Source organism: Cervus canadensis, chromosome 9 (genome assembly GCF_019320065.1).
Source record: "Cervus canadensis isolate Bull #8, Minnesota chromosome 9, ASM1932006v1, whole genome shotgun sequence".
Taxonomy (NCBI): domain Eukaryota; kingdom Metazoa; phylum Chordata; class Mammalia; order Artiodactyla; family Cervidae; genus Cervus; species Cervus canadensis.
This window is the reverse complement of record NC_057394.1, coordinates 17,429,684-17,445,924: the sequence shown is the minus strand read 5'-3', so window position 1 is coordinate 17,445,924 and position 16,241 is coordinate 17,429,684. Positions and strand designations below refer to the sequence as shown.

Here is a 16,241-nt window from a genome sequence, read left to right as displayed (position 1 = left end):
GTTCCTGCCAAACTTTGCTGGATTCTTAGCACCATGAGCAGCTCATGAGGGCAGACATCCTCCTCCAGGGGCCCCACCTCCGGGGACAGAGCTCGACCTCCAGGGCCATGGCTGCAGACTCCCTCCACGTCCACAGATGCACAGGGAACACGGGCTCCCCCAGCCTCCAAAGTGGGCTAAGCCCAGGGTCAGCCTGAGGGAGTGAGTGTGCAGTGTCAGGGGAGGAGGCTCAGAAGAACCCAGAGGAAGATAAAGCCCCCCCACACCTGTAGCCCCATGTGGAAATTCTGACTCTTTCTCCCTTCTGCCTGATGTCTGTGCTCACCCTTGCAGCTCTTCTCCAAGGTGCTGGGAGCGATCTTCTGCAACCACTGAGTACAAGTCATCTTGTTTTAATTTCCGTTTATAACCAATTTTAAACAAGGGGTTTAGCCACCTGTTAAAAATTAAAAGGACAGTGACATATATCTAAATTACACAGCTCTAATTAGAATCCTACAGTGATGGGCTTTGTTAAAAACAACAACAACAACAACTGTATTCTAAATATATAGAGATAGGGGGAATAATTAGATATGTGTTTACACACTCACACACAGACATGCACACACATGTACACACTCCGTAATTGTATGTTGAGAGGCCCCAGAAGCAATGACACACTGTTAGCAAAGAGCATTCTAGCCCCCCGATCTTGGGGTTTTGTTTAACACACACAATTACAATTTTTTTTTCTTGTCGGAAGAAATTTGTAAGGTTTACTCTCTTATCAGCTTTCAAATATTCGATACAGTAGGATTAACTATAGTCACCAGACTGCACATTATATCCCCATAACTGACTTGTTTTATAACGAAGTTAGTGCCCTTTGGCCCCCTTCACCCAGACCTTGGCTTTTTAACACCTTCTTCCTTAAAAGGAACTAATTGAAGAAATGGCTGGTTCCAAGGTTGGGGCAGTGTGTGTCAGCACCTGATAGTTCATTTTTATTATTGTAATATAAGTGCCTGACATTAAGCTTTGAGGACAACCATGTCAAAGACATCCATCTCCAGTGAATATCTACACAACGTGACAGCTACACAATGAGATAAAGAGCCAGGCCACCCCACCCATGAAGTTCCCGCTTTCAGAAAGCTCTGGTTGACCTGATAACAGACCATCTCACTGACTGCTTGCTTCTCCCTTCTCAGACTTTATTTCCCGCTCTTATGTTTTAAATTCACCAATAAAGAATGAACCTTTAAAATACTAGACACCCTACTCTCAACCTCAAAAAGGCAGAACCCCAAGTTCAAGCTTGCTCATGAGCGCTCTCTCTCTATCCAGAACCTTGCTGTGTCACCCCAGGGGTGCATTGTACCCTCCAGGACATGTGAGTGATACACCTTGGCATTTCAAAGTTCCTTGATGGTTGTTTCTGAGATGTGTCTCACAATCCTAAGAACCACAAGGGCCAGTTCAGCCACAACACTGACTGCAAAAGGAGAATTTCTGTGGGGGCTGCTCATAACTAGTATGAGCCCTGATGAGCAGAGCTCCAGGCAGAGAAAGTCAAGATGGGTCTGGGACATCTTGTGCCATAAAATAAGGAAGCACTCAAGGAATCATGAGGATGTGTAGGAAGGACAGAGAAGCTTGAATGACTCTTGCTAGACAAATCTGGGATACTTTGAGCATCAAAATAAATAAATGGCAATGAACCCTAACCCAGTAAATAATGAAAGAATCCATGAATCAGTATTGCTACATAAACAGGAGAGAATGGAAAACTCTTGCAAACAAATACAAACAAACATTAAAGGAGAAATCATTTACTTTTAAACTGCGCACATAACTGAGAATGTACTCTACTGAAAAAATTTTAAGTGCAAAGGTATTTTTTTATCTTTATATGAGGAAATAACTTGGGGAATTGTTTTGTGATTCAATCCGTAAACTATGTATCCCAAGACATGTCTGTTCTATATAGATGCTTAGTCCTTTGTTCAAATCAAGTGTTGGTCCAAAAGACTGCTGAAATTTTAAATGCTTACTGATATTTTACACTTTTTTATCCTGCATGTCCTATAAAGTTATAAGTCTACACAATAAAAATGTTTAACAATTTCAAAACAAAAAGGAACAATCAAGTCAGAAAATCATCAATGGAAATTAAAAACAGTGTGTGAAAGTTTGAAGGGGAAGATTATATTGACATAATCTCAATGTATCTCTCTGCAATTATTTATTATAAAGGGAAAAAATAGAACTGTACAGAAGATCCCACCAAAAAAACCTATTCAGATCAATTATGCATTATTTAAATGATAGTAGCTAATATGCAGAGACAGCCCATAGGTAAACACCATTTTACTGATTTTGCCAGGGTAGGAAATTTCCAAGATCAGACCATAAAACCCATGGATACAGATCAAACCAGTCAATCCTAAATGAAATCAACTCTGAATATTCATTGGAAGGCCTGATGCTGAAGCTCCAATACTTTGGCCAAGCTAATGCAAAGAGCTGACTGATAGGAAAAGACCCGCATGCTGGGAAAGAATAAAGGCAAAAGAGAAGAGGACAGCAAAAGGTGAGATGGTTAGATGACATCACTGACTCAATGGACATGAGTTTGAGAAAACTCTAGGAGAGAGTAAAGGACAAGGAAGCCTGGTGTGCTGGTACATGGGGTGGCAAAGAGTTGGACAGGACTGAGTGACTGAATAACTGCAATGACAGAGATTACATTTCTTTTATCCTGTTATTCCTAGGATGACATGGGTACAGATGCTCAAGAACTATTTGTTGAATGTATGACTATGCATGACTCATTAAAGAAGCAATAAGACTGAACTTCAGATTTTGCTAATATGGGTACCTTGGCACCCCTAAAGAACCCCAGCCCAGGAGTCAGAAGACTGGACTCTAGTCTCAGCAGTAGGGCTGAGCACCCAGGACCTCAGCTGCCCTCTGCTCCAAGTCTCCACTCCAGTTCAGCACCTCCACCACCTTGAACATCTCTAGGTCTCAGTTACCTTCCAAAACAACAGTATACCATCTGTGAGGTTTACCACTAAACAGGCTTCAAACATGTTGGGTGATTTATTCCACACTTGTCCCCTATAGAAAATTCTCAGGGAATTAGCACCAGGACTTACCCAGATGATGACATCCTACCCCCAAAATGAAAGTGTTAGTCACTCAGTTGTGTCCAGTCTGCAACCACATGATCTGTCCATGGAATTCTCCAGGCAAGAATACTGGAGTGGGTAGCCATTCCCTTCTTCAGGGGATCTTTCTGACCCAGAGATTGTCTCCTGAATTACAGACAATTTTTTTCATCATTTAAGTGACAAGGGAAGCCCACAAAGACCCTCTTTAAAATTCTGCTTGAAGAGCAAAAGATGCTCAAAATCACTAATCATGAAGGAAATGCAAAAGAAAACCACAATGAGATTCCAGCTCACATATATTAGGAAGACTACCATGAGAAAAAAAGAATAAAAAATAGTGTCAGCAAGAATGTGGAGAAACTAGAACCCTGCACACTGATGGTGAGACTGTAAAATGGTGCATCACAAAGGCAAATATTTTATGATTTGATTTACATCACATGCTAGTAAAGTAATGCTCAAAATTCTCCAAGCCAGGCTTCAGCAATATGTGAACTGTGAACTTCCAGATGTTAAAGCTGGTTTTAGAAAAGGCAGAGGGACCAGAGATCAAATTGCCAACATCTGCTGGATCATCGAAAGAGCCAAAGAGTTCCAGAAAAACATCTATTTCTGCTTTATTGACTATGCCAAAGCGTTTCACTGTGTGGATCACAACAAACTGGAAAAGTCTGAAAGAGATGGGAATACCAGACCACCTGACCTGACTCTTCAGAAACCTGTATGCAGGCCAGGAAGCAACAGTTAGAACTGGACATGGGACAACAGACTGCTTCCAAGTAGGAAAAGAAGTATGTTAAGGCTGTATATTGTCACCTTGCTTATCTAACTTACATGCAGAGTATCATGCATCATGAGAAATGCTGGGCTGGAGGAAGCACAAGCTAGAATCAAGATTGCCAGGAGAAATATCAATAACCTCAGATACACAGATGAGACACCCATATGGCAGAAAGTGAAGAAAAATTAAAGAGCTGCTTGATGAAAGTGAAAGAGGAGATTAAAAAAGTTAGCTTAAAGCTCAACATTCAGAAAACTAAGACCATGGCATCCAGTCCCATCACTTCATGGCAAATAGATGGGGAAACCGTGGAAACACTGGCTGACTTTTTTTTTTGGGGGGGGGGCTCCAAAATCACTGCGGATGGTTATTGCAATCATGAAATTAAAAGATGCTTACTCCTTGGAAGGAAAGTTATGACCAACCTAGACAGCATATTAAAAAGCAGAGACATTGACAACAAAGGTCCATCTAGTCAAGGCTATGGTTTTTCCAGTAGTCATGTATGGATGTGAGAGTTGGACTATAAGGAAAGCTGAGCACCAAAGAATTGATGATTTTGAACTGAGGTGTTGGAGGAGACTCTTGAGAGTCACTTGGACTGCAAAGAGATCCAACCAGTCCATCCTAAAGGAGATCAGTCCTGGGTGTTCATTGGAAGGACCTATGTTGAAGGTGAAACTCCAATACTTTGGCCACCTGATGTGAAGTGCTGACTCATTTCAAAAGACCCTAATGCTGGGAAAGATGGAAAGCATGAGGAGAATGGGATGACAGAGGATGAGATGGCTGGATGGCATCACCGACTCAATGGATATGGGTTTGGGTAAACTCTGGGAGTTGGTGATGGACAGGGAGGCCTGGCGTGCTATGGTTCATGGGGTCACAAAGAATCGGACACAACTGAGTGACTGAACTGAACTAAACTTATATGAAGTCCTCAGAGCAGTCAAATTCAAAGAGAAACAAATTGGCCTCGTGGTTGCCAAGGGCTGGGGGCAAGTGAAGTGGCAAGTTATTGTTTTAATAGCACACTAGTATACCGTCTAGTCAAGGCTATGGTTTTTCCAGTCATCACGTATGGATGTGAGAGTTGGACTGTGAAGAAATCTGAGTGCCAAAGAATTGATGCTTTTGAACTGTGGTGTTGGAGAAGACTCTTGAGAGTCCCTTGGACTGCAAGGAGATCCAACCAGTCTATCCTAAAGGAGATCAGTCCTGGGTGTTCAGTGGAAGGACTGATGCTAAGGCTGAAACTCCAATACTTTGGCCACCTCATGCGAAGAGTTGACTCATTGGAAAAGACCCTGATGCTGGGAGGGATTGGGGGCAGGAGGAGAAGGGGATGACAGAGGATGAGATGGCTGGATTGCATCACCGACTCGGTGGACATGAGTTTGGGTGAACTCTGGGAGTTGGTGATGGATAGGGAGGCCTGGCTTGCTGTGAGTCATGGGGTCACAAAGAGTTGGACTCGACTGAGTGACTGACCTGAACTGAACTGAGTACAGGATGAAAAGTATTCTAGAAATTGGTTGCATAATAACATGAATATACTTAACAATACTGAACCGTATGCTTAAAAATCATCAAGATGGTAAATTTTGTGTTGTGTACATTTTCCACAGTTTTAAAACATTTAATGAGAAACAAAAATGGAACCCAATGTGCCTCATTTAGAAATGTTCCTGTGTTAGAGTCTAGACTTCGCCACTTCCTGGTTACATGACCATGAACCAGCCACAAAACCTCTCAGGATTGGCCTCTGGAAAGTGGGGAGAACACCTGGAGAGAACACCTCCCTGGGATGCTGAGAGGGTCAGTGATGCTCTGAACAGGACAAAGTTCCCGGCCCACCGCTCCCCCCCCCCGCCCCAGACAAAGAGCAGTCATCACCACCACAGAGTGCTTGAGTAATCCCATGTGGTCCCCAGCAGAAAGCCTCTGAAAGTTTGATACATGAAGTTACAACAGCATTGCCCAACAGGAAGAAGAAGGACTGCTCTCCTTACCTGGCAAGGACTCAGCCAGTGAAAAGCCATGGACTTTGTAAGAGCCCGTCCAACCTTCTCTTCCCCTCTAAAAAAGTGCTTTCAAGCCCTGGCACTTTGGGGACTTACACTTGGCTCTCCACAAATGTAGACCTCAAACTGCCATTCTCTGATGATTCTGAATATGCTCATCTTTGCTGGAAAAATATCTGATAGTCTATTTGTTCAGGTCAACAGAGGGAATGGAATCAACAGGACAGGGAATCAACATGGAAGATTCCAAAAGGCAAATTATCTACTTGACACATCTGAGTGGATACTAGTCTCAGGCTGATCAGATGCAGGACTGTAAAGCCCAAAAAAGTCAAGAATAAACTACAAGAGATAAACTTAAATTTGTTAGGCAGTTTATTTTGCCATAAGGACATACGAGTAACTTTAAATATACCTTTGGGTTGTTCTACTTCTTTCTTGAGGCTATAGTTATTGTATAAAATTACCAAAACTCAACAAACTAAACGCTTACAGGCAACAGGTCAAGGCCAGAGAGAGAACCCTGGAGAGCTCACCCAGCCTCCTTCTACAACATGTGGATTTCTGACTGTTAATGAAGAATAACAAGTGGTATTCTAAAAATGGTGCAAAGAATCCTAGTTTGAAATTAAACATTTCTATCCATTCACAATCAGTAGTTACTGAGGACCTAACAGGACCAACCTCCCTAAACCATCTCAGGACTCAGCCAGTTCACATCCCCCTCATGTCATCAGCTTCTCTGACAAGAGTCTCTGGAGAGTCTGTCTTAACACCAGTGACAGTTTCCACATCCTCACTCCCTTTGCAAGGGGACAGTTCACTGACTGAGACATGGTCAGTGTCAGGGGATTGAGGATGCAACCACTCCCTGAAGGGTAAAGTGCATCTGGTCCAAGACCCTGCTCCACCCTCATCTCTGGGGACAGGTCCTGCACTCACCCCCAACCTGCTGGCCTCTGGGACAAGGGTGGAGAGAAATGCAGAGCACACCCCAGAGGCTGCAGTGAGGACAGTAGGGACATCATCAGGGATAGTGTCAGCAGACTAGACAATCTGGTCCCCAGCTGGCCACGGTTCATTAACTGTGCTTCTTATTTCCAATAGAGAGAAATAAGAATTATTTAATCAACCGTAATAGGAAAATGGACAGTTTTTAAAAAATTGGGGCCTATATCAACAACTGAAAAAAAAATTTCTAGCTGTCTTTACTGTTAGAAATAAAATAAGAAAAAAGCTAAAACAAAACAGAGATTTAGATGACTTTAGGACTTTTAAAAGACATACTACAAAAGCCACAGGAGAAATAAAAAAGAAAAGCTCAATTTTAATTAACGATATATAATTTAAAACCTCTAAAGAACAAATGAAAATCTGAAAAAGTATTACATACACTTCAGTTCAGTCACTCAGTCATATCCAACTCTTTGGGACCCCATGGACTGCAGCAGACCAGGCCTCCCTGTCCATCACCAACTCCCAGAGTTCACCCAAATTCATGTCCATTGAGTTGGTGACGCCATCTAACCATCTCATCCTCTGTCCTCCCCTTCTCCTCCTGTCTTCAATCTTTCCCAGCATCAGGGTCTTTTCAAATGTGTCAGCTCTTCACATGAGGTGGCCAAAGTATTGGAGTTTCAGCTTCAAGCTAAGTCCTTCCAATGAACACTCAGGACTGATCTCCTTTAGGATGGACTGGTAGGATCTCCTTGCAGTCCAAGGGACTCTCAAGAATCTTCTCCAACACCACAGTTTAAAAGCATCAAGTCTTCGGCACTCAGCTTTCTTTGTTGTCCATCTCTCACATCCATACATGACACCTGGAAAAACCATAGCCTTGATTAGATGGACCTTTGTTGTCAAAATAATGTCTCTGCTTTTTAATATGCTGTCTAGGTTGGTCATAACTTTCCTTCCAAGGAGTAAGTGTCTTTTAATTTCTTGACTGCAATCACCATTATATGCACTATTACAAGTTATTTAAAAAATATAAATGCTCTATAGGAAAAAAAATCTATTAATAGACATTTGAAGAAAGACATAAATGGTCAATAGACATAAAAAAAATGTTCCATCTCTACAAATCAAATGGCAACCCACTCCAGTATTCTTGCCTGGGAAGTCCCATGGACAGAGGAGCCTGAGAGGCAGTCCATGGGGTTGCAAAGAGTCGAACAGGACTAAGTGACCAAGCTTGCGTAAATTAAATAAATTCAAATTAAAACTGAACTATTTTTAACTTTAGTCCCAGGAAAAATGTAATTCAGGTACTCAAAGTTGAAAATGAAATAAGCTCACAAACAGCTGTTAAGAGGGCAAATTGGTCTGAACCTAATGGAAAAAAATTCAGCCTTTCACTAATTATTCTACTTCTGGGAACTTGGAAAAGGAAAGATGCACCAAAATATATTGTCATAGATGTGCATCACATCCTAATTAGCAATAAACTGTATTAAACAAAAGTGAAAGACTGCATACATTTTAGTTAAATACCACATTTTGACAGAAACAGACTCTCAGAGAAGAAACTTATGGTTGCCAGGGAAAATGATAGGGGTAAGGGATAGTTAGGGAGTTTGGTAGGGACATGTACGCACTGCTTCATTTAGCATGGATAACCAACAAGGACCCGCTGTGTCACACAGGGAACTGTTCAGTGTTATGTGGCAGTCTGGATGGGAGGGGGGTTTGAGGGAGAATGGATACATGTGTATGTATGGCTCAGTCCCTTTGCTGTCGTCCTGAAGCTGTCACATTGTCCATTGGATATACTCCTATACAAAATAAAAAGTTTAATTAAAAAATAAATGCCATGTTTTGCACATTAGATAATGCTATAAATAAATGTTAACCATCAAAAATTAAGAAGAAATCAGGATTCAGACATATTTAACTTCATAGGAAAGCATGCATAACACAACATTGTTAAGCAATTTACTCCAATAAAAATTAATTCTAAAAAACCATAAGCTATAATTTCAATTAAAAAAAAAAAAAACTGTGCATGTGCAGATAGGCAAAGATGTCGAGGGGAAAGACTAAGAAATAACCAAAATATCAGCAAGTATATCAGGCTAATAAAAACAAATCCTTATTCCTTTCCTCTTCTATGTGCTGTCCTGTCTGACTCTTTGAGACCCTATAGACTGTAGCCCACCAGGCTCCTCTGTCCATGGGATTCTCCAGGCAACAGTATTGGAGTGGGTTGCCATTTTTTACACCAGGATATCTTCCTAACCCAGAGATCAAACCCCTCGTCTCTTGTGTCTCCTGCACTGGCAGGTGGGTTCTTTATCTCTGTGCCACCTATCTAGGAGGCCCTCCTTCTTCCATACTTTTAAGCTTTTTATAGAAATATAAAAATATATATATTCTTCTCAAATTCACAATTACCAACAGTCATAATGCACGACTTCTCTTAGACTCTCAGTCCTACTTGTGCTGTGAAAACACTAAAACTCAGTGTGATCACTTGTATAAAGTCAGGAAGCTAGTTATTGGCATCATTGACAAGTTGAGGGGTTGCACAGAGTTGAACACGACTGAAGCGACTTAGCAGCAGCAGCAGCAACAAGTTGAGAAAGCAGATGAAATGTGAGAAGAAAATCAAACACCCAAAGAGAAGCTGAAAACTCAGTTTCTCTACAAGGTGGGTCTTGTCTCTGGGCAGCACGTCCTGCCTGGGCTCATTTCTACTTTCCCAGGACAGCGAGTGGGGGACACGAGGAAATCATGAGGGTACCTCAGACTTTACAAACAAGATGGCAATTATGGTCACCAACTAACTTCACAAAGTCTGGACCCCTTTTTAAAAGTTAACACTGAAGGAACAATGCCAATGGGAGGAGCGGCTTAAAGCAGAAGTCAGCCTCCACCTTCCATCAGAATCGCCTGAAGCCTGTTTAACCCCACTCCACCATTTGTAAATTTACAGAATTGGTCTAGAAGGACTGGAGTAGATGGGAGTGGGGTGGGGGTGGGGATTTGCATTTCTAACAAGCTCCCAGGTGACGACAAGGATCTTGCAGGTCTGAGAGCCATGCTCTGAGAACAGCCGCCTTAAAGCTTGATTATAGAGATGTTTCACGAGCATCATCTCCAACAGCAAGAACTTAAAGAAAATCCTTGAAAATCCCCTGCCTACAAGACCAAAGCTGTATTTGCATTTGCCTTCTCCCTGCATTTAAGAACAAGTATCCAAAGAGAAGCAGTTCTGAACAGCAGTTACATACAGGACAACACAGACTCAGGAGCCAGACTCCTGGTTTGGGATCCAAATTTTACTATTAAGCTATGTGACACAGGCAAGTTACTCAAACTCTTGGAATTTGGGGGAGAATGGTTACATGTATAGGCATGACTGGGTCCCTTTCCTTTCCACATGAAACTATCACAACATTTTAAATTGGCTATACTCCAATATAAAATAAAAAGTTTAAAAATACTACTCAACCTCTCTGCTTCAGTGACTTCACATGTAAAACAAGAGGTAATAGCTACTTCCAATTCAGCAGGAAAATTGCAAATGGGGTCTACCCAAATCAATGAGAAGTCCTCATCTTCCTATTTCCATACACACACATTTTGAAAATCCACAAATAGAACATCCCTGGAGAGTTCCTTGCCCTGCCTCAAGTTAAGGAGAGGTGTCTCTACTTTGTTATCATTTACAGTTGTTGCTATTCAGTCACTCAGTCATGTCCAACTCTTTTGCAACCCCATGGACTGTAGCCTTCCAGGCTCCTCTGTCCATGGGATTTCCCAGGTAAAAATACTGGAATGGGTTGCCATTTCCTCCTCTACGGGATCTCTCCAACCCAGGGATTAAACCCACGCTTCCTGGTCTCCTGCTATGGCAGGCAGATTCTTTACCACTGAGCCAGCAGGGAAGCCTACACCCATATTTTTTCTACTTGACCCTCTTTCCTTAAAGGCTACCAAATGGCCAAGAGATGTAATTACACACACTGAACACACCACCATCAGAACAAGCATAGAAGCTTCGGTTTCCTGGGGATCCCCAAGGCCCTCCATATAAAAAAATGAAATGTCAGAATTTGTGGGAAAGATGAATGGATTAGTGTTCAGGAACAAAAGATAAAAATCACTCAAGTGTGATTAAACCCAAAGGTTCTGCCCCACCTAATTAGTGGTCCCAGGTACCAGATGGAAAACTTTAGTTGAGAACTTCATCTCTCTGAGTCACTTTTTGTCTTTGTTACCTCCCAGCTCAGGGACCCTTCAGTGGTTTCAGGACCAGAGGACTCCAGGGCAGGACCACCTGCATCAAGACCCTGCACTGCTTCAGGAAAGGCAAGAGATGCAGATAAGACCCCACAGGCTTCAGGGACCCCATCCTCAGGGTGACTCTCAAACGTGGAAGCAGAGACATTTCACAGTTAGGAAAGGGGCTGGTCAAATACATCCTCCAGTCCTCTCAATGTATCCCAGATAAAAGCAAATTGGGTTCAAGAATCACGACCGGTTCATTAAATAAAAAACAATAGTGTTCTTACACACGTGAAATGTGTCACAACTACATACCAGGATATACAGTGAGAGATGCGCACGGAGAGAAAGAGGGAGGGAGACATGGTCACAGACACAGGGACAAGGGAGCCCGGTGCAGCTGGAACTCAGCCGCCATCACCTAAGGAATGTGGGGAAACGTGGGGCCATTGTTGGAAGATGGCAACAGGAGCAGGGCACTCATTAGATAAAGGAAGCTGTTCAGGGTTGTTTGCTTAGTGGGGAAAGGGTGCAAATTAATTCAGAACTATGAATCCGAACTGTCCTGGGGAAGCCGGCTAAGGATGGAGGTCCAGGGTCCGGTCCTTCTCCGACTGGCGGTGACCCCTCTGGGCAGCCTGGGTTCTCAGCCTCCCTGCCTGCTGCTCCCGCTGCCCCTCCTGCCCCCGAGACTAAGGAGGTTGACGGGGCAGCGAGCTGCAAGGCAGGGAGACCCTGCGCCCCGCCACCAAGTCCCTCTTCCCATTCCTGCTACCCCTTCCCGCCGCCTCACCCAGAGGGCGCAGACAGGGACCCCCGCGGCCGGCGTGGGGCGACCCCACCCGCTACAAGCAGCCACCGGAAAGCGCTCCCTCGCCCTGAACCTCAACCCTCAACCCCTGCAAGGCGCAGCAGTGTCTGGCACTGCCCCTGAGGCGGCGGGGTGTCTCAGCCCAGGCGGGGGCTCACCAGGAGAACAGCCGAGAGCAGACATTCGCGTCCTGCAGCGGGTTGGGCTTCTCCTCCGGGGACACCGGCCTCATCTTGCCCGCCTGGACCCGCACGGGCCGGGGGCGTGGGGTGGGGGCAGCTGGGGCCACACGCAGGTGTGAGGCGAGGCCGCAGGTGCCGCTGATGGAGGCGGTGGGGGAACCTCACGGCGCGGGGAGCAGGACCCCAGGCGCCCACGTTCCCGCACTGGGCTGCAAACTCTACCAGAGGGCGCGCTCTGAGCCCGGGCCCCCACCCAGAAGGTGGAGAGGGAGGGGCGGGCTGCTGCAGAAACGCCCCTCAGCTGTGGTGAAGACCAGGAGAAAGCTGGCAGAAGGAGATAGCAGCCCGCCTTCCGGGCACGCTGCCCTCATCAGGACCAAACAAGGGCTCTGTGGGAAGCGCCAACTGGAATGGAGCAGGACCCTGGGGGACTTTCCTGGGGTAGACCCCACCCCACCGCGAGATACCCTGAGCTAGTGGCCAGTGCTGTTCAATGGAGGTGAGAACTGATGACGGGCACAAAACTGCCAGGCTACTTAGATGACAGCCCCAGGCTCCCTAGTGTCTGTTTTACTGCTAGGCTGGCCCTGAGGAATCCTATTTTGATAAAATGAGGGAAAAGGAAAGACCACAGCACATTCTTCTCCTGACATGAAGGACAGCTACTCAGCACTGAACTGAGCACAGAGAAAAGTACATAAGCAAGAAGTCAACGTTTACTTTGTTTATCCCTCAAATAAATAAATTTTAAATGAGCTAATAAGCAGGTATCAGTACAAGAGGGAAGTGAGTTACTTCAGCTATTTTTCCTATACACGAAGCTCATATTAATATATATGAAGAAAACAAATGCATTCAAAGAAATATTTCTGGAATGAATAAATAAAGTGTGGTATAAACATACAATGAAACATCACTCAGCCTTAAAATGGAAGGAAATTCTGACACGTGCTGCACCGTGGATGAACCTTGAAGACTGTGATGTTGTGACTTAGAATATGTCTTTGGTCTTCATGATGTTGCTGGTACAAAACTCCTAAAACCCTTAGGTGCTCTAAGGTAAGAGTGAAAAAGTATTTTTTGATAATTATAATAGGCCCCTTTCAACTACACCTGAGTTTTAGTGAATTCATCTATTGTCAGAAAAACCAAACACCTGATTAAAGGGTTGGCATTTTCAGCATCACCCTCCCATGTCTAGGGAGAAGAGGGACTGGAAACAGTTCAACCTCCAATGGCCAATGCTTTAACCAGTCTTGCCTAAAGTATGCTTCTATGAAACCTCAATAAAAAACCAATAGGATAGGGTTCACAGAGCTTCCCTGCTAGTGACCCTGTGCAGGTGCTGGGAGGGTGACTCACCTGGAGAAGCCTGGAAGCCCCTGCCCCTCCCCCTACCTTGCGTTCTGAATCTCTTCCATCTGGCTGTTCTGGAGTTGAATCCTTTTATAATAAACTATTATTGGGTAAATTGTTTTCCTGAGCTGTAAGCCACTCTAGATAATTACAAAACCCAAGGAGGGGGTTATGGGAACCCTGATTTATGATCAGTCCATAAGAAGAATAGGTAACCACCTAGACTCACCACTGGCTTCTGAAGTTGAGAAGAAGGGGTAGTATTGTGGGAATGGGTCCTTGACCTATACATGGTCTAACAAAAATTCCAGGCAGTGTCAGAATTGACTTAAATTGTGGGACACAGTTATGTCTGTATAGTCAGAGAACTAGTTCAGTTCAGTTGCTCTGTCATGTCCGACTCTGCAACCCCATGGGCTGCAGCATGCCAGGCCTTCCTGTCCATCACCAACTCCCAGAGTTTACTCAAACTCTTGTCCATTGAGTTGGTGATGCCATCCAACTGTCTCATCCTCTGTCATCCCCTTCTCCTGCCTTCAATCTTTCCCAGCATCAGGGTCTTTTCAAATGAGTCAGTTCTCTGCAACAGGTGGCCAAAGAATTGGAGTTTCGGCTTCAGCATCAGTCCTTCCAATGAATATTCAGGACTGATCTCCTTTAGGATGGACTGGTTGGATCTCCTTGCACTCCAAGGAACTCACAAGAGTCTTCCCCAACACCACAGTTCAAAAGCATCAATTCTTCAGCACTCAGCTTTCTTTATAATCCAACTCTCACATCCATATATAACTACTAGAAAAACCATAGCTTTGATTAGATGGACCTTTGTTGGCAAATTAATGCCTCTCCTTTTTTATAAGCTGTCTAGGTTGGTCATAACTTTTCTTCCAAGGAGCAAGCGTCTTTTAATTTAATGGCTGCAGTCACCATCTGCAGTTTTTGGAGCCCTTAAAAATAAAGTCTGTCACTGTTTCTATTGTATACCCATCTTATTTGCCATGAAGTGATGGGATCAGATGCCATGATGTTAAGTTTTCTGAATGTTGAGCTTTAAGCCAACTTTTTCACTCTCCTCTTTCACTTTCATCAAGAGGCCCTTTAGTTCTTCTTCGCTTTCTGCCATAAGGGTGGTGTCATCTGCATATCTGAGGTTATTGATATTTCTCCAGGCAATCTTGACAGACTGAAAATCACAATCACAGAAAACTGAAGATTAGCTGTACTTAAAACAATCAAGTTGACACTGGTCAGACCACCAGTGACCAATTTTAAGACGACTGTCAGTGCTGACTCTGCTGTTTATACACACAGCCTTCTCCCTCTGTCTAAAAAAGCTCTTGTCCACTAATTGTCAATGGTGGGGACAGTCAGCCTTTGGACAGGTGTCCACCTTCCCCCAGCCCCAAAACACACATACTGGCATCCAAAATAAAGTTCTTTTCCACCAACCTGGCCTCTTTATTGGCTTTTGAGCAGCAAGCAGCCAGACCCCCTCTTTGGTATCACTTTTTTGACTTCTATGGTCAGCCTTTGAACTATCACAGCACTGGTCATGGTAAGAGGGGAGTGACTTTTAGTGTTATAATGCAGGATCAGAGGCCAGACCATGCTCAACACCATCCTGATTTAACTGATTCAAGCAAGTTTTTGTGGAATCCTGTTTTTCTCAATATCTGTGCCCCTCTTCCTTCCTGTCCCAAAAGCATGGACACGCTATTTCCTTAGTGACCAGGCCATCTTAGTGTGTCATCTTGGAGTCCAGACCTGGTACCTGATGCCTAGGTCTTTCCCTTGCCCATCTAAGCAATACCAGGTTGTCTTCCTCAAATGAAGGGCACCACAGACTCCCACTTATTTCAGGAGCAACACCAAGCCCCAGTCAAGAGGAAGTTATGTTATGGGTAAAAAACTAAAACTGATTATATCAATACCTTTCCTTTTGGACCTTCAGGCATAGGGGAGAAATTGGTCTCTTTCTCTTCATCAAGATTATCTCCACAGGTAACAAAGGAAACATTCATTAAAGGTAAGGTAGGGCCCTTCAAAGCCCATCAACAATCCCTTGGGAGTAAAATTAGAATCTGGATAATGAAATGAAGTTTACCTTGTTTCTGAACTCCCTTTGTGCTGAGTCTTGTTTCACTTGCTCACAGGGCACCTCGTGCAGAAGCCTTGCACCTGGTCCTTCAGACAAGACCCCCTGGTGTGAAATGGCTGTGCTGACACCTCAGCTCTGAGGGCCATGTGCAGAGTCTCTGCGCCCGGCACTGTGATTCAAGATGCTGGCCAGGGGGCCGTGTGCAGAGATGCTGAGCCCAGCACTGTGATCTGAAGCCAGAGGCAGAACAGTTGAGCTTGCCCTGTGAGAACCCACCCATCCCCCAGCTGACAGGAATCACATACAGCAGTCCCAGGTGTGCTTTTGGGAGTGAGTGTGTCCTCTAGAGCATGTTATGTTAGGACAAGCCACACCTGGCAGAGGGGCTTCCCAGGTGGCTCAGCAGTAAAGACCATTCCTGCCAGTGCAGGAGACTCGCATTGATCCCTGGGTCAGGAAGATCCCTTGGAGCTGAAAATGGCAACCCACTCCAGTATTCTTGCCTGGGAAATCCCACTGACAGAGGAGCCTGGGGGGCTGCAGTCCATGAGGTTGCAAAGAGTCAGACATGACTGAGTGACTAAGCACACACACAAACCTGG

At 44.4% G+C, this 16,241-nt stretch overlaps 2 protein-coding genes across 2 annotated transcripts in view; one reads left to right on the top strand and one right to left on the bottom strand.

The window, feature by feature from the left end:
* Positions 1–12,235, bottom strand: part of LOC122447592 (ATP-binding cassette sub-family C member 4-like) — a 160,581-nt gene extending 148,346 nt beyond the window's left edge. The window contains exons 1-2 of the mRNA XM_043478289.1: positions 12,162–12,235; positions 326–436 (exon numbers count right to left, since the gene is read on the bottom strand). Of these exons, the coding sequence (XP_043334224.1) occupies positions 326–436; positions 12,162–12,235 (185 nt within the window). The remainder of the gene's footprint in view (positions 1–325; positions 437–12,161) is intronic.
* Positions 1–16,241, top strand: part of LOC122447240 (ATP-binding cassette sub-family C member 4-like) — a 914,448-nt gene that overhangs the window by 339,462 nt on the left and 558,745 nt on the right. The gene's annotated exons all lie outside the window — the stretch shown is intronic.